At 47.0% G+C, this 18,872-nt stretch overlaps 1 protein-coding gene across 5 annotated transcripts in view; it reads left to right on the top strand.

The window, feature by feature from the left end:
• The window catches only part of LOC116641125 (N-acetyllactosaminide alpha-1,3-galactosyltransferase), a 54,049-nt gene extending 36,980 nt beyond the window's left edge, over positions 1-17,069 (top strand). For 4 of the 5 annotated variants that reach the window (XM_032418616.1, XM_032418619.1, XM_032418618.1 and 1 more), the window contains 6 exons: positions 1,617-1,652; positions 2,957-3,010; positions 3,484-3,549; positions 4,109-4,207; positions 10,577-10,714; positions 14,482-17,069. In XM_032418616.1, the coding sequence (XP_032274507.1) occupies positions 1,617-1,652; positions 2,957-3,010; positions 3,484-3,549; positions 4,109-4,207; positions 10,577-10,714; positions 14,482-15,175 (1,087 nt within the window). In that variant the 3' untranslated portion in view covers positions 15,176-17,069. The remainder of the gene's footprint in view (positions 1-1,616; positions 1,653-2,956; positions 3,011-3,483; positions 3,550-4,108; positions 4,208-10,576; positions 10,715-14,481) is intronic. The other variant, XM_032418621.1, reaches the window with a different exon arrangement.
• Positions 17,070-18,872: the final 1,803 nt, after the last annotated feature.

Below are 18,872 nucleotides of genomic sequence, written 5' to 3'. Positions count from 1 at the left end.
TAAAACTAATGATGTAATGTATGGGGATTAACATAACAATAAAAAAATTTAAAAAAAAAAAAAAAAGAAAGAAATTGGTGTCCTGAGTGCCAGGTGGCCATCTGAGGGATGGGTGCCCTCCTCCTCATTCCCCTCCCCCTTCCACCTCTTGTAGGATCTGGAGTCAGATTCCCCAGGTTCAAATACTGGCTCTGCTCCTCACTAGCAGTATGACCTTGGGCAAATCACCTAATGCTTCCATGCCTCAGTTTCCACCTCTGTAGGATGAGGAAGAGTAGAACCTACTTCGTGGGTTGTTGTGAGGGTTCGGTGAGCTAATATATGTCAATTGCTCAGAACAGTGCCTGGCCAAGTATTTGCTGTTATGAATATTGTCAGAGTCAGTAGAGGAACAAGAAATTTAGAGCGTGGTCCATGAGTTCTGGGCTCAGGAGAAACCATAGGCAGTGAGAGAGCATGCATTTTATTCCTACAAAGAGATGCGCACCCCCAAGAGGGGGAGAACGCTGGGGGCGGGGGTAAGAGGCTAAGGGGCATTGGCAGAGTCTGAAACAACCGTGAGTCATTTGTGTTTTTCAGGGATGAGGGAGCTGGGGCCAGGCAGGGGTTGAGCCAGGGGAGGTGCCTGAGCTCAAGTCTAGAACTTTTCCTACCAGGCTGTACTCCCTTTATTCACAGAGAGGAAAAGGGGCCAAGCAAGGCTTAGCACTGAGGCACAGCGTCCCTGCACAGAACAGAGGAGTAACGCCGTATGACAAGTCCTGTCACTTTACCCCCCAAAATGCCTCTCAAGTCAGTGTGCTTGCTCCCCTCCACCTCCTCGGTTTCAGATCTCAGTTAAAACAATCCCCCCTCCTCCTGGAAGCCTTCCGGGTCTTCCTGTTAAGTGCTTATAGTTAGGCTTTTTTTTTTTTTTTAATAGCCCTTCTTGGAGCTCGAGGTCACGTTGCTGGGTGGTTATGGGAATAGGGTCTGCCTTCCCTGCTAGATTGAGTGGACCACAAGGATACATAGACATAGGACCTGTGTCTGTCTTAGCTAACACTTGACACGTAGTCATGCTCAGCAAGTATCAACTGAATGAGTTGAGATGGCTCAATGGAGGAGTCATATATTCACTGGCCCAGCCTTGTAGGTGCCTACAGACCATCTCACCGCCTTCATGAGCTTAGGAAATGTCCTCTGAGACTGCTCTATAGAAGCTTCTGCGGCCATCGCTTTGTTTTCTATGGGAAGATAAATCCTGGGTGCAGGATAGCTGGGATGTTCCTGAGTAGGTGGCAGAAGGGAACCCCTCTGTGGAGCCCCACCCTCAGTGAAACCACCCCTAGACAATGGAGAGCTGTTGTCATTTTTTTTTTTTTTTAAATTAAGGTTTGAGATTCTCCAGTGACCTCTTTCCCACCTCTTGTTCTGAATAACCCTGACGTGACTACAAGTGAAAATTCCCAGTCCCTTGATACCATGGGCTATATCTCAAAAGGAAAGTAGAAAACTAGGAGTAGTCAAAACCCAGGCTTTCAGCTCAGCCCAGGGCTTCGCTGATAATAGTTGCAAAACAGCTTTCTCAGAATTAAAAGTAACATGATATGTTTTTATTTCTCATTTGCTTTCAGCCCAGAAGGCTCTTTCTTGTGGATATATCACTCAAAGTAAGTGCTTTGAATTTTAGAGATCTATGGGATGGCTCCTGTGTCCAGTCTGGTACCCCCTACAGTCTATTTTTAGCATGGCAGTGGGTGATGGAGCCCTGGTCAAGGGCTGGGGGGGAAGGGTGGTTTCCCAGGGATCTCGACTACCCGCTTGCCATTCCCTAGACTGACCTTTATCCAACTGTGACTTGTATTTTGCCCTTGCTTCTCATCAAGGGTTTCTTTAAGTGGTATCCTTTGGAGAACATTCTGCCTTGCTGATGAAAAGAATCAGGACAGGTATTCTCCATTATGCTGCCCAGTATATGTTATATAAAGCCCCTTGCAAGAAATTCCTGTGAGACAGAGGATCAGGAAAAAAAGTCAGGGTCTCCTGATGAACTAATCTTTATTATTATTATTATCAAAGGCAGTGAGAACTATGTAAGCCTTCATTTTTCTATCTTTGGCTTGGTTGCCAGGAGGCTCCGAGTAAAGTCTTGAGCTTAACTGCTTGTACTTTCCTCAGCTTTCATTTCTGATATTACTCCTTCCCTCGTGTTAAATCCTGGCTTTTATGCTTACATTCTGTGGGATCTTGCCACTTTGCCCAAACCCACGTGGCCAAATTCTCAGCTATGAAATTAACATAAAGGTAAAAACCTTTATTCTCGTGAGTAGCTGGGGTGACCAAGATCATATGAAAACACCTACCTGGGTGACTAAAGAAATATTTTTCTTCTGTTCCCTTTTGTTTATTTAAGTCTTATGTGGTCTCCCTGTGTATGGTAACCACACCTAAATTATCAACCATCTGAAATACCTGCTGAAAGTAGATGGGCTTTAAAATAGGTTTCTTCCTATTATTATGCCTGTTCATGCCTCACCACCTTATTTGTCCAACCACAGAACACTGCAGCCCCTGGCTTCCCGCTCCTCTCCCTCCTCCAGAAAGCCCCCGCCTTGGAGAGACTCTCACAATGAGAGAGGATGGAAATTTCCCCGTGGGTGGTGAGGGTGGCTTCTGATGACAGTTTCCTGAGCTTCTGGTTCAGAGACCCTCAGATTTCCTGAGGCTGTCCCTGCTGACCTTTGTAGCAACCTGAATTCTAGTTTAGCAAAAGAGATCATTCTTGGAAAAATATGCTGTTTTGTTTTGTTTTGTTTTGTTTTTTTAATTAAGATTTACACCTTGTTCCCGTAATTTTCAACTTTTATAAAGCTCTCTGATGTATGCTATTTCATTTACTTTTCAAAGCCACCTTCATGGTAGATTTATTATCATTATGATTGTCACCATCATTATTATATATCTGACTTTTCAGAGGAGAAAACCAAGATTCAGAGAGGGAAAAGGTCCCATCACGGTCATACTACCAGTAAGTGGCATATCCCTGACTCAGGTTTACGTATCAGTGCTCCCCACCTTGTCACCCCCTCTTCTTTCCTCTGTCCCTGCCAGGGCACCCTGGATGAGCTGAGTGCCGGGGGCTGCCTGAGGGAGGAGAGGTCCGGGCAGGGATAGGTACATCTTCCCCCATTTGGCTAGAGCAGCTTCACTTCTTCTTTTTTTTTTTTTTTTTTTTAAGTTTTTATTTTAATTCCAGTTAGTTAACATACAATGTTATATGAGTTTCAGGTGTACAGTAGAGTGATTCAGCATTCCCGTACATCATCCAGTATAGGGTAGCTTCACTTCTGTCTGTTTTATGAACTGGCATTTTTTTTTTTAAAGAAATTTAAGTGATTTTCTGCCATAAAAAGAGTTTGGAAACCCTCCCTTCCCCCACCCCCGGCCCCCCAGTTTGGGACTGCCTCATTTTCTAAAAATGTCATCTTTTTAATTTCTTAGAAACCCAGAAGTTGGTGACAGCAGAATTCAGAAGGGCTGGTGGTTTCCAAGCTGGTTTAACAATGGGTAAGTTGATGGGATGACTCTCTGTGTTTGTTCATCCACCCAACGCTTATAGACAGTCCGTATAAAAAGGTTTCACAGTCATGACCTTCTTGGTCACTCGCCTTTCTGGCCCTATTGAAGTCATACAAGGAATCTATTTCGTGGTTGAGACTAGGATATTTAAGTTTGGGGGTTTTGTTTGGTTTAGTTTTTCCATTTAACTTGGGGGTGAGTGGGGCTTGGGCTGAAGTTTAGGCTGTGGGAAAGATGATCGCAGCTAATTCAGTTAGCTGTTCATTAGTCCAGCAAGTTCCCTGGCCCCCTGAAATAACCTGAGGGTTCTGGGTCACTAAATTGCTAACTGTGCTGACCTGGAAGGAAAATGAGAAAGGTGAGCAGTGAGCCTTTTCACCAAAAGTATGTGTTTATGAATAAACGTATCGTATCGTGAAGCTTTCTCCAGACGTCCCCTCATTGCACACGTTCTCCATCTGGGAATCCGTGTTCACAGTCACCAGCTCACCCCGTGCCATAAATCAGCCTCCCTGCCTCACTCAGCTTGCTTTCCCTTTGTATGTAGGACCCACATTTACCAAGAAGAGGAAGACATAGACGACGAAAATGAACAAGGAGAGGAAAATAACGAAGAGCTTCAGCTATCAGACTGGTTTAACCCACGGTAAGAAAAGAAGCGTCCCCCACCCCCTTCCCCAGGGTTCAGTAAATCCATTAGCTCCCATCGGGGGTGGCGGGGGCTGTGGAGGCAACAGTGCCATTGAGAACATTCCTGATTGGGGATATGGAGTCTTAGCATCCATCAGAATTTCACTGCAGATTAGATGAGAAACTGAGAGTCTGGATGTTTTGACCCAGATGCTTGAGCAACACAGTGATTCTGACAGCGGCTGTATCACAAAATACTGGGGCTGGAAGGGGTCTCACTGGCCCCGGGGTATTGTGGAAAGCGGCAGCATCTAGAGTCAGAGCAAGAAAATTCTGAGATTCAGCTAACTAATCTGAAAATTGGCAGTGATGATGGAAGATCTCATGAGGCCATGCATGCATTCATTAAGCGATCGTGCAACAAATGTTTATCCAATACCTATGATGAGCCAGCTGGTATTTTTCAAACTACCAGTCACTGTCCATTAATATGTTCAGAAACTAGCTTAATGGGTCAAAATGAGCTTTTTTTTAAAAAAAATTGAAATCAGATAGAAAGTCGGAGGGCATCACATGAAGTAGAAGTAAGGTTAAGTATTGTGTGGTTGAATTATTGTTTCTGTATGTACGTGTATGTATTCGGTTGTGATGTAAAATGCATTTCTCACTGTGAGCCGTGGTCAAAAATACTGTGCTAGACATTGTATTAGGCACAGGAGATAGGAGAAATCAAACAATATGGTTATATTCAATTAGTTCATAGTCTTCTACGGGCAGGAGATGTGCAGGGAGTATTTGCCAAAATTGGGAAGGAGGTGTGGTCAATCTGACTTAAGACAACATGGCTGGGGGAGTAATGAGGGAGGAGCTGTCCAAGATGACCGTGAGGCCGGAGAGACTGGTGGGTGGTGGTGTCGTTGACCAGGATAGGAGGAGGACAGCCAGGTCTAGGAGTGGGGGTAGGTGATGAGCTCTACTAGGGATGCTTGTGGATTCAGGTACCCGGTGGGCATCAGGACTCGAGATTCACAGAGTGCCTGTCTTAGTCTATTTAGGCTGCTATAAACAACAGATATTTATTTCTCACAGTTCTGGAGGCTGGCAAGTCCAAGATCAAAACACCAGCAGCTTTGGTGATTGGTGAGAGCCCACTTCCTGGGTCATAGACAGCCATCTTATCTGTCCTCACATGGCAGGCGGGCGGAAGGGGCGAGGGGGCTCTCCGAAAGCTCTTTCAAAAGGGCACTAGTCCCATTCATGAGGCCTCCCCCCCAAAGGCCCCACCTCCAGATACATCACACTCGGGATTAAGTTTCAGTGTATGAATTCCGGGGGGACAGACATTCAGTCTATGGAAGTGCCCATGAACTCAGTGGAAGATGTGTGGTACACATGTGGGTGGCAGTGGGACCTGTAGGCCTGGAGGGGGCCACCCAGGCAGAGGACTAGAGCCACATCCTATCATATCCACATTTAGAGGGCTGGTGAAGGAAGAGAAGTCTGAGAGGGGGCAGGAAGAGCCGTAGAGGAGGAGGATCTGGAGAGAATATTCCAGTGGGGAGAGGTATGAGCTCTGGAAAGACTGAATATGTTCTGGCAAGCTCTCTTTTGCTTTGGGGGTAGGGGATCACACTAGTGTGGAAGGATGGGAATATTGGCCCCTGCATATGTCATTCAATGAGCTGGGCAACAGGGTAGCCATTTGTGAGATGCTAAACCCTTAGGAAATGCAAGAATATGGAAGCATTGGCGCTTTGTTAAGCCCATTAGGGTGTGTGTTAGGGAGGGGAGGACCTCCACTAGGCTAGGTGGGCTAGATGAGCCAGAGATAGTCACCAAGTCCCCTTCTAAGGGCATTTGTCCTCGCTTGGGATAGGGTGAAGCTTGGGACTTGGGAAGCAGGGTGAAGGCTGAGTTACTAGAGACAAAGGGCCACCAGCTGTGACTGCTCTCCCCCATGCATGATTCAGCTTCTCCGCCAAACAGATGGCGAGCAGATATGTAAAGAATATCAGTTTGAAGAGGCACCAAATTTAAGCCTTCCCAGGGCACCAAAGTCTATTTCCTGCATAAATGAATGATTAGATGAACGACTGCATGAACAAATAAATGTATCCCTTCCTGGAAACGACCTACAACATATTACAGCGTATTGTGTACACATTTCCACATCAAGATCTCTTAGCTTCTGTGACAAAACATCCTCTGGATTTCCCTCCTACTTCTCCGTAGGAGAAGTTCTCCCTTCTCGGTCCCCTCCATAAGCGCCTCTCCTGCTTCCCAGCCATCATATGTTAGAGTTTCTGGAGGCTCTCATCCATTTCCATGGCCTCAGACACCATGGTGTGAGAACGACTCCCACCTTCCCATCTTCAGCCCAAAGGTTCCCTGAGCCCTGACTTGGGTCGGACTGCCTGCTGGGTAGCTCTGCACGCATGTCTTCCATGACCCAGCTGGATTTCCACATTCTACCCTGCCCTTGTTCTCACTTGCCACCTCAAGCCAGAGTCTGGGCTATCTCCCCGGTTCATCCTTTTCCCCCACCCACCCCACAGTCTCACTGATGGATGCGTTCTGTCAATCCTGCCTCCAAAATTCTTCCCATAGCCCTCACTCTTGTTCCTGTCGCCATCTGCTCTTCGCTGGATCACGTGTGCTCTGGTGTGCTGACGCTTAGAGGGAGTTCGGTAAATAACACGTTGTGTGCACCTCACAGCTTTTCTGACCTGCTTGATGATTCACGTTTTACCATATTCATATTTAAAATATTCACTTTGATCACTTCCTCTCCCCAACACCTGGGGACCACAAGGTACCCAGTAATAAGTATGTAAAATTAAAAAGCTACCAACAGCCTAGGTAGGTGTGTGTTTATTTCGTGGGAAGCCTCTGGCCTATCGTGGAGCCAGACACAGTGACCCAGTGGGTACTGTGCTTGGAAGAAAGGCACTGGGGCGGCTCTGAGTCTGTCCTGGCACTTTTCCCTCTTTCTAGAGCCCCATCCTTGTGATCTTGGACAGCTCTGGCAGTTGACAGTAGCAAAGACCAGCTCTGACACATGGGTGGCCTGCCCTGTGTCACTTCTTCTGCGGAGGAGTAGTGTTGATGGGTTTTGCTGACTAAAACTCCCTGATGCCCAGGTTCACCTGCCCAGGGAGCTGATCTGGTTCTCATCCTCCCTCCTCCCCTGCCCCCCACTGCCTGCGTTTTCAAGCTGTCATCCGGCTTCTTAGTCAGGGTCCTTGACATGTTGGAATTGCCAGTGAAATTTAATAATTAGCAGCTGGGAAATAGAACATTTTAATTTTTAAGTAAACATTAATTTTTAATATTGCTGCTTTTTTCTTTCCTGCTTGGAGGAAACTTCCCAGCCAAGTGACCAAACTGGACACTGCTTTTTCTGACTCAGTCTTTCTAGAAGATGTGGACTGAGCGGGGGTACTGTTGTATAGCAGATTGACCACCTGTTGGGAGTGTGAGATTCTCAAGGGGTAGAACGGAGTCTCATTTCTCTGATCTCCGTGCTCAGCAGTGGGTCTCGTGTGGCTTAGGAAACGTGTGGTGAGGGACTGCGTGCCCTGGTCTGGCCCTTCCTATAAATCAGATGGCTGAAGATGCAGATCACTTCTGCTTTTCTCTTACCCCTCCTTCCTTTATTTGTAAAATGGGGATGAGGGTAGCACCCACTTTTATAAGGTGGATGTGAGGATTAAATGAGAGAGTGAAAGTCAAGTACTTGGTCCCTGTGTACCCTAAGTATTAAATAAGTACACTTGCTACGTGCTTCCCCCCACCTTCCTTCTTTTTTTTAAGATTTTATTTATTTATTTATTTATTTATTTATTTATTGAGAGTGTGAGAGCGAGTGGCGGGAGGGTCAGAGAGAGAGAATCTCAAGCAGACTCCCTGCTGAGTGAGCCCAACGCAGGGCTTGATCTCACTGAGATCATGACCTTAGCTGAAATCAAAAGTTGGATGCTTAACCGACTGAGCCATACAGGCGCCCCTCTCTCTCTCTTTTTTTTTAATCATATTACCTGCTTACATGTCCAGCTCATAAACAGTTGCAAGATTTAGGTAGCGGGCTGGGTCAGAACTACTAAAAGATCCTTGCTGGGCTAAAACTAAGGACAGCAAAGAATGAGTCAGTGACACAGGGCAGAGTTTAAGTTCAGAAACGTTGGTTATAGATGTGTAAGCCGTGTGTGTGTGTTTTGTGGTTTGAAATCCTGTCATTCAACAAAGCGGGGGGTTTTATATGACTAAAAGCATCACATAAACTTCTCAAAACATAACAAAACAAAAGCTCATTATTTCTCATTCTGCACTGCTAAAAACGCCAGGGTAGCTAAGGTGGGTGGAAATTATGACGAACGTGGGCTGTGACCCCAGCTTCCTCGGCAGAGCCAGTGAATGTCCGTAGAAGAAGCAATACAGGATGGTGGCTTGGAGCATGGACTCCGGAGTCAGACCGTCTGGGTTCAAAACCAGCTTTGCCTCTTACTAGCTGTGTGACCTTGGGCAAGTTATTTAACCTCTCTGTGCTGCTCATTGATAAAATGGGAATCAAAATAGCACCTCTGAAGGTTGGTGCCTTAGCACGGTGCCTGGTCTCAGCGGAAGTGCTCCGCATACGTTAGTGACCATCAGCAGCAGCCAGCTATGGGGCCTTGGACAAGTCAGCAAGTCTGTCTGAGCTTGGTTTTCTTACCTGTACAAGGGCCGTCGTATGTGGAAGGACTGTTGCCAGGACTAAATGAGAAAGTGTAGTGAAAGTGCCTGGCACAGGTTGGTGCTTTCATGATTGAGGGAGGCAGGAGAGCAGCCTCAGAGTGCCCCCCCCCGCCTCATCTCTGGGGGGGATTCAGCTGTGCCGGGGAAAAAGGGAGGCCAGAAGCAGGGCTCGGGCTGGAGCGGGAGGGACTGTCATCTCGAATTAGAGTGAAGAGCTTGGTGACTGATGGACAGGAGGATGAGAGTCTGCTGAGGCTCTTTTCCACTCTGGGGCTGGAGCTGGAACTGGGGCTGGGGCTGGGGCTGGGACTGGAGCTGGGGCTGGGGCTGGGGCTGGGGTGAGGCTGGAGCTGGGGCTGGGGTGAGGCTGGGGCTGGGGCTGGGGCTGGCACTGGAGCTGGGGCTCGGGTGAGGCTGGGCCTGGGGTTGGGGTGAGGTGGGGGTTGACCCAGCCCTGTCCAACCTCACGCTGGAAAACCCAGCTTAGCTGATGGGATATGGGCAGTTTTGTGAAAAACCCCCCTCCACTGATGTGTAGGACTAGGGGAAGTTCTCACCGGCTCCATCTATTTGCTGACATCTCCCCACAGCCTCACCAGGGCCACATGCACACGGTCAGCAGGGACCCAATGGGGACCACTAGGACTTTGCCCTCTTGGTCTTCTGCCCTCAGTGGATGCAGTACAAGCAGATGTCTCGTGGGGACAGGCCCGTTGGTGCTGGGGTTTGAATCTGATGACTGTGTTTCGGTGTCTGCTTCCCAGCACGGGAAATACAACCACTTCCTGAGCAAATGGGGGTCAGAGCTGAGTCTGGGTCATCCCCTCCTGCGGGGCCCCAGCTGCTCCGCAGCCTTTCCGCCTCTACCCTCCGCAGTTGGTCAGTTTGCTGTCGCTCTTGTGTTGCTTCCTGTGTTTGTGTTGGCTTTGCCAAGTCCCTTTTGAGCATTCTGAGTGCAGAAAACAGGCCTCGCCTTTGCCGTTTGTGCTCCTAGCAAAGAGGCAGCGTGGTCTGAGGAGAGGGTCTGTGCCAGAACCCCAAGTTCCAGCCTTGGCCTCTACTGAGTCCCGGCTTTTCTAGGTGACTCTGTCTCTGTTTGTAAAATGAGTAACACCAGAACCCTCTTAAGTCTGGGCCCCTTTTTGGCCTATAACCAAGTTTTTACCCAGAAATCCCTTTCTGGCAAAAGGCAAATTAAAATAGCTTTGTCTCTTTTGGTTCCAAGATCACTCTCATCCTCCCAAGTCGAGGATTAGGGCCTCCTGCGGCTCAGATGGCACCCGCGGGGATCAAACCCACAGATGCCACTGGCAGTTTAGGAAGGGGCTGGGGACAGAGGGGATGGGATCCGGAAGGAAGACGAGAACTAGGAAAGCAGTAAATGGGGACAGAGGGTATGGAGATGTACAGGTGAGACCCCCATCAGGGCCCCAAAGGCAGCCGTCAAAGGTACCTGGCCAGAGCCTCCTGTCCCTCATGCAGAAGACGCTGCCCTGCAGATGTCACACCAGCCAGCTGAGTGCCTGGGGCTAAGTCAGGATTCCAGGGCAGTCTCAGCAGATCACAGCTGACCCCAGTGTTCCCTTGGACAGTCTCCACCCCACCTTAGGAAAGCTGTCCTGACTCATGGGGCCCTATGTTTTGTCACCAGGAAACGTCCAGAGGTTGTGACAGTGACCGGATGGAAGGCGCCGGTCGTGTGGGAAGGCACTTACAACAGGACCATCCTAGAAAATTACTATGCCAAACAGAAAATTACTGTGGGTTTGACGGTTTTTGCTGTTGGAAGGTAAGTGTCCCTAATAAGATCGACCTCGGCTTTTTCTTGTTTCATTGTCAGATGTTTGTGAGGGGCCCCCTGGGCTCATGGAGCTGTTCCTGCCTTGTCTGAATTCTTAGATAGGAGAATGTTATAACAGGACAGTTTCCATCTCCGTTCTGCTGAGGACCCCAAAGGGCTGAGAACAAAACAATAGTAGGTGAGTCGACTCCTTCCCACCTCAAAGTGAGGGTCTCAGGTTGCTGGTAAAAGTGTCTGCTCCACCCACGGAGCCTAGGGTCAATAGCACACCCACAACGACCTCCTTCCTGACCTCCACGGCTTTCTCTGGAAATTTCAAAAATGGCAGCTGTTGGCCCAAATGTGCATCATTCGTCCTCCTACACTCCCAGACCCAGGACCAAGGACAGAAGGATTTACAGTCCAGACTGATCCAAGCATGGCAGTTCTCCATGTCTTCCATGGGCTCCTCAGGTCCTTTTTGGCCCCCAGAGATTCAGCTAGCCAGAACTTGCCCTTCTAGAGGTTGGGTAGGTTCCTGTTTCGGCTTTCATTTCCTTGTTTAGAACACCTCTTCCAAAACTACAATCATTCTTACTTGAAATTAGTAGCCATAATATTAGTTTTAAAATGTAACCCATTTTGCTCTTTTGGAAAGTTTTTGGGTTTTTTTCCCAAAACAAAAGCAAAAGTTCAATTTTCCTAGTCCCTGCCCCCACCATGGGCTTCTCCTTCTGTTCCTTTCCTGAAAACCACATGGAAAGTTGATCCCTTGGCCTGTACGAAGAGTGTTGAAGGCCCAGGTTGATCTGAGCTTCAGCTCTGCCCACCGTAGGGCCTAAAGGAGAGCTCTGTGAAGATCTGACGGTTCTCCTAAGACTTCCAGCCCGGAACCCAGAAGCCATCGCTGCTGCCAAACTAATCAGGTATGGTGACCTGGTTAGTCACCTGGATGGCATCTCTAATAGACAAGGGTGACTCTGGAGTTTTGACATTTTCACCAGGAGAATGTGTACTGTTCTGAGTCAGGAGCCAATACTCAGCTCACCTAATCCCATGGCATGAATGTTACGGATTGCTTCGGTCTTGGTGTTCCCAAGAAGAACAGAATACCTCCTGTGGCTCCACAACGGCTTCACCGTCTAGCTGCAAATCTGCAGAACCAAACTATAAATCACCTACCCTGGGGAAAGCCCTATGCCCTCCGCTCTGATGCTCGAGAGGACTGTTTGTGCACTCAACAGCAATAAATCCTCGTAAGAGTGGATTTGGACTTCGGAGGTGTGATGTTTGGTTTGTTTTCAAATAATAATGCAGGAAGCCAACAGCAGTGTTTTAATCCCCAAACAATGTTAAACCTCCCTCGGCTCCCTCCCTTGCCCTAGGATTGTCTCCCAAGCTTCTGAGCACAATAGATTTTTCTTAAAAGTTCCAGAGTGCCCAGGAATTTCCTGGCAACCAGCCACAGAGCCATGTTGAACTCCCTGTTTATATTGCTCAGATATCTTCTTTCCATTTAAATAATCAGTACTGTAAACTCTTGGCCTTCTAGTGGCCAGCATTAAAAGCACACTTTATTTTGGTAGTAAAGAAAGGAAATCCAAGCAGTCACCAAAAAAGCACAACGAAGTACTGGTTACTATGACTCGCAAAACATCTTGACTGGCTGCAGCTATGATCAGCAAATTCAATTCAACCCACATTCACTGAGCGAAGCATGAGTCTGGGGTCTGCATGAGTTGTGTTAAGCCATCTGACTCCTACTTCTTCCTTCTCTCTGATCTCCATGGCTTTGCAAGAGCATACAGCTTGGGTTACAGAAGACAACAACATGATGTGTTTGGAATGAAGACATACATAGCTAAAATATCACCACCCACCCATTAGCATGGCCCAAATCCAAAACACACTGTCAGTACCAATACCAAATGCTGGTGAGGATGTGGAGCAATGAGCACTCTCCTTCATTTACTGGTAGGAATGCAAAATGGTACAGCCATTTTGGAAGACCGTTTGGCAGATTCTTAAAAAGCTAAACATAATCTTACCATGCAATTCAGCAACTGCACTCCTTGGTATTTAGCCAGAGGAGTTGAAAACTTATGTCTATACAAAAAACTGCACACAGATGTTTATACCAGCTTTATTGATAACTGCCAAAACTTGGAAGCAACCAAGATGTCCTTCAGTAGGTGAGTGGATAAATAAACTGTAACATCTAGAATATTACCGGTGCTAAAAAGAAATGCGCTATCAAGCCATGCAGATGTGGACGAACCTTAAATGCATGTTAACTTAGTGAAAGAAACCAATCTAAAAAGACTGCATACTATATGATTCCAACTATGTGACATTCTAGAAAAGGCAAAGCTATGGAGACAGTGAAAAGATCAGTGGTTGCCAGGGATGGGGTGGGGTTCGGGGAGAGGTATGGATGAACAGGCAGAATGCAGGATTTTTAGGGCAGTGAAAATACTCTGTATAATACCATACATAGTGACAGATACATAGTGCTACACATCTGTCCAAATCCGCAGAACGTACAACTCCAAGAGTGAATCTTAACGTAAACTGTGGAGTGATAATGATATGTCAGTGTAGGTTCATGGATTGCAAGGCATGTATCACCCCGATGCTGGAAATTGGTAGCGGGGGGAAAGCTGTGGGAGGGAGGGGGAGCAGTGGGTACATCTGGACAATGGATTGGTGTTTGGGGTGATCAGTGGGAGGCTCACAGGGTGAATATGTAATATAGAAGGATATCTATGCCCTATAACCCATTCTCTGGGTCCCAGAAGAGGATATGAGAGTAGTGATGGTTAGGCTTAATACTTCCCCAAAGGACCCAAGGGTCATGTCACCCTTGCATCTGGTAGGACAGTAGCAACACTGGGTATAGTTTGAGGGAGTACTAGTGCCCCCTGATGTTGGTCAGAGGGTACAGACTTCCAGTTATAAGATGAGTAAGTTCTGGGGATCTAATGTATATCATGGTGATTATAGTTAATAATACTGTTATTATACACTTGAAAGTTGTTAAGAGAATAGATCTCAAATGTTCTCATCACAAAAAAGAAACAGTAGTTATGTGACATGATGGGGGTATTAGCTAATGCTATAGTGGTAATCATTTTGTAATATATAAGTATATCAAATCAACTCTTTGTACACCTTAAACTTACACGATGCTATATGTCAATAATCTCGGTGAAGCTGGGGGAAAACTATCTAGCACCCATTTTGCCTGCCCAGAGTCTGAACCAACAGATAAATAAGACAAAGGGCTAAGCAAAGTAGATGATGTGAGTATCATGTTCATTGCAGTTAAAGCGGGTACTGGAGAATGCGGCTTCTGTCTGCAGACTCTAGGCTTCCTGATGTTGAACCATGGAATTAGAAAGATTAGGTATCCAGGCTTCCAGACGCAGAGTAGGGCCTGTTCCACTAGGCTCACTTCAAGTCCCCAAGACAGCACAGGCTGTCTTCAACTGGCTGGTGGCCATTTCCAAGAGTGAGAGTGGTGGGGGCAGGGCTGCAAATGCCCTGTCGCTCTTCCAACATCAGCAGGTCAGTCACTCCTCCTCCCCAAAGTGGAGCAAATGAATGGTGGAAAGCAGCCAAGAATGTTCCCCTATCAGATGTGGAAAACACATGTCCGGGATGGGGAAAATCATTCCTCCCCTACGCTGCCAAACACAGACAAGATGATTAGAAGAGCACGTAGTCTTCCGCACAAATCCCAGCGGTTACATTTGTCCTGTTCTTCTTTGTTTCAGATACATTGAGCATTACTTGGAGGAGTTCTTAATATCTGCCAATAGGTACTTCATGGTTGGCCACAGAGTCATATTTTACATCATGGTGGACGATGTCTCCAGGATGCCCTTGGTAGAGCTGGGTCCTCTGCGTTCCTTCAAAGTGTTTGAGATCGAGCCTGAGAAGAGGTGGCAGGACATCAGCATGATGCGTATGAAGACCATTGGGGAGCACATTGTGGCCCACATTCAGCATGAAGTGGACTTCCTCTTCTGCATGGACGTGGACCAGGTCTTCCAAGATAGCTTTGGAGTGGAGACCCTGGGCCAGTCAGTGGCTCAGCTGCAGGCCTGGTGGTACAAGGCAGATCCCGATGAGTTTACCTATGAGAGGCGGAAGGAGTCTGCAGCCTACATTCCATTCGGCCAGGGGGATTTTTATTACCACGCAGCCATTTTTGGAGGAACACCCACTCAGGTCCTAAACATCACCCAGGAGTGCTTCAAGGGAATCCTCCAGGACAAGAAAAATGACATAGAGGCCGAGTGGCATGATGAAAGTCACCTAAACAAGTATTTCCTTCTCAACAAACCCACTAAAATCTTATCCCCAGAATACTGCTGGGATTATCACATAGGCCTGCCTTCAGATATTAAGACTGTCAAGATATCTTGGCAGACAAAAGAGTATAATTTGGTTAGAAATAATGTCTGACTTTAAACTGTGCCAGTAGGTTTCCGAACTTGAGAGAGTATGATTCCGGCGACTTTCTCAGAAGAGTAACACTTAACTTTTAAACAATACTAACAAAACACCAACACAGCAAATACTTGCTCTTCTTCCTTATAACTTTGAACCTGGCAGTATGGGAGAATGAACCTATGGTAATCAGATGTAAATTCCCAGTGATTTCTTATCTATTTTGGGTTTGGGGAAAATACTATCAACTGAACCAAAAATAAAAAATAAAAAAAATTGACACAGGCAAAGAAAAAGCCAGAAACACTCTGCACGTGCCGGATAACGTACTGGAGAAAAGAGTGCTAAGGAAGTGTTTGGCAACAAGATACAGTTGTGGGGGGTCATCCCCTTGCCTTCAGTGTCCTTGCTGAGTTGCTCGGCAGCAGAACTCTGAGTAAGGACACAGTCCCCCTTGGCAATCCTCGGATGGTTTCAGTAGCCGACTGCTTCAGGCCATTGGCTGTCCATGTTCTTTTCCCATCAGGAAAATGTCATTTGGCTTCTGTACAGAAGATTGGTGGAGATTCCCAATGGATATCACGGTGGTGAAGGTCTGGAGTCCCAGGGAATGTGAATGAGCCAGTGGGGGCTCAGCATGGAGTGAAAACAAAGACTCAAAGTGAGTTTGCCATGAAGTGGCAGAGAGTGGGAAAAGAGGAGGCTGGTCACTGTGGGCCACCCCTGAGGGGCTCAGGGTACGGGGCTGGTGCTTAAACACAGCACGGATGCAGGTGCTGAGTGGGAGGCCGTGTGGGCGATCTCCGGCCTCCTCAGACCCACAACGACCAGAGCAGCGGGGGCTGGCATGGAAGATGCTTCTTGTTTTGTCCAAGTCACTTTCAGTCTGCCGGACTCTGCCACTTGTGTGTCTTCAGTTCTGTGGCCGGAGGAAGTGGATGGTGTCAGGGAAGGCAGAGGCCCGTGGTGGACTGAAGAGGCTGGCTAGGAGTTCCACTTTCCGGACCTGGGCTTCATGACAATCAGTCGTCAACGCGTCCTGCCGCTGCCTGCTTTAACCCTCAGGGGCCCCCAGCCCATCATGCCCCAAAGTGGAGGGCTGACAATCCAGGACTGGACCGGATTGGAGAAACCCTCTCGTTTTCCCCTGCCCCGTCTGCACGAAAGCAGTGTAACAACCAGATACGGTGAATAAAATGGATAATTGATTTTATATCAAAAGCAGAGGGGATGGCAATGGGAGATCCAGTCCTCATGACTGAACATCTTAACATACAGTTCCCTTCTCTAAGAGAAGCTCGGAAATCCTACATATTCTTTAAAGTTAAGAGATTCAGTGTCAAGGAAGTTGGGAGGCAACATCTACATAGGCAGGTATATTTATAGTTTGCTTGTATTCCCGTTTGGGTCATTTTGTTTCCATTTTTAAGTGATGGATTTGAAGAGCCACTGCCCTGGCTCCACAGTGGGCTTATGTGATCCAAATGAAACCCACATTTTTTCCTACCATTTCACTGTGTCTCCTACTCTTCAGTCCTTGCCAAAAAAATCTCACAACCCAGCAAAACCAAACCAAACCAACAAAAATCCTGAAGAAGTGGACTTCGTGAAAGAAAACGAAGACCACACGTCAGTTAGGATGCTGCCTCTCCAGGATTCACGTTTTCCGGGATCCATTCTGGAGCAGAGACAGTTGAGCGTTTAAGTCCTACACCAAAGAAATGATCTATCTTAAAAGATTAGGGGAAAGGGTTGATGTTTACTTTTGAGGGAATCTTGATTTCTTTTTATTCATTTAAATTTAAATCCCAAATGAACAAACTCAACATCTCATGAATAGTTATTCTTAAACATTAAAAAAAATAATAATAAAATTCCTGATTCACAACTGAATAAATTATTTTCTCAGTAGATTCTGGTCTGGTCATGGATTGTGCACTTCCTCCCAAAGATGTTCAGAATCGTCCACTACACAATTTTACATTTTTTTTTTTTTTTTAAGATTTTATTTATTTATTTGACAGAGAGAGACACAGCGAGAGAGGGAACACAAGCAGGGGAAGTGGGAGAGGGAGAAGCAGGCCTCCCGCGGAGCAGGGAGCCCGATGTGGGGCTCGATCCCAGGACCCTGGGATCACGACCCGAGCCGAAGGCAGACGCCCAACCGACTGAGCCACCCAGGCGCCCCCACAATTTTACATTCTTAGACTCCAAAAAGTCCTGAGGTCCTTCTAAAAATGTGTTCACTATTACGAAGAGAGAAGATGGTTGAGAGTCCCAAACTTCCAAAACAACAAATGCTTATGGAGAGCTTTTACAAAGTGGTGCATTGAAGTAATTAACTGCCCACGAAGGAACCAGAAAGAAAAGGCTTGCCCCTGAAGCCTAGGGTGGGGCGCCAGGGCAGAGGGAGAAAACAATGTCATAACTACATCTGGGGGTTATTAGTCCTGACCAATGGGGAATATATGTGGCCCAGGGGGCCCTGGGAAAAGGCTGGACTTCCAGCAAAGTCAGGGTGGGTAGATTGGTAATAAATAGATGAAAGGTGACGAGACTGATGGAGTGCGGCGCACTAGGTACACAACAGGGCATCATTCCCTCATTAGAATTATTTTCATTTTGTAGATGAGCAAAGTGATGTTCAGAAAGGTTAGCCACCTGGCTAGAAAATGACCGAGCTGAAGCTCCAACCAGAGAAGCCGACAAGGATAGATGTGTTGACACCATACATCTGAAGGGCCATGTTTCATATCAAAGAAAATGCAACTTTACAGAAGGATCTTGTAAAGGGGCATTTTTGCCATAAGAATTAATATTTTAAAAACTAGATACATCCCCAAGCCTGTTGTACTATTTCCCACTTTTTCTGTACTAAACCTGCCCTAAATGCATTAAATTAGTTAAAATGGATCATGTAAAAAAAAATAAAAGACTGTGATCATGCTTACCCTTACTTTGTGGATGCAGGGCTGATACAAGCCCTGTGGGCACACACTAGCTGTTGTGAAGGCAGGTGCCACGGAGGGCACGATTGGGCGGGGGGAGGGGGGGCAGGTGAAAGAGACAAGCCACGCCTCCACCTTCCACTCCACCTCTAATCTGGGGGTCACATGCAGCTGGAAGGGGACACATTTCTTTAAGCCCTGAAGGGCCTTAACTTCTCTTGTCCTTCTTGGAATGACGCCTCTTTGATGTCTCCCAGCCAAAGTGACCATGTGATTTACCAATAAGGGAATCATGGTTATGGCAATATATAAGTGTTTATTAAATGCACTATTTGTTAAATGTGCCTTATATAAATGAGGAACAGAGGCACAATAGCATACTAACAGGGCGCCTGGGTGGCTCAGTTGGTTGGGCGACTGCCTTCGGCTCAGGTCATGATCCTGGAGTCCCGGGATTGAGTCCCGCATCGGGCTCCCTGCTCAGCAGGGAGTCTGCTTCTCCCTCTGACCCTCCCCCTCTCATGTGCTCTCTCTCATTCTCTCTCTCTCAAATAAATAAATAAAATCTTTAAAAAAAAAATAGCATACTAACAGGTAAAAGGTCATAGAAAGCATGAACGCATAACATACCAATGCATACTTTTTAAGGCGAGGAAAGCAGGGTTAAGTGAGGATGCATTGGTCAAAGCCTCAGATCTATAAGGGTGCCGACTAGAATTCGCACCCAGGACTTTCTGACTCTAAATCCTTTGCTCTTTTGACAG

The sequence above is a fragment of the Phoca vitulina genome, unplaced genomic scaffold (assembly GCF_004348235.1).
Source record: "Phoca vitulina isolate PV1807 unplaced genomic scaffold, GSC_HSeal_1.0 scaffold21, whole genome shotgun sequence".
Taxonomy (NCBI): domain Eukaryota; kingdom Metazoa; phylum Chordata; class Mammalia; order Carnivora; family Phocidae; genus Phoca; species Phoca vitulina.
The sequence above is the reverse complement of the archived record's forward strand: the minus strand, read 5'-3'. Positions and strand labels throughout refer to the sequence as shown.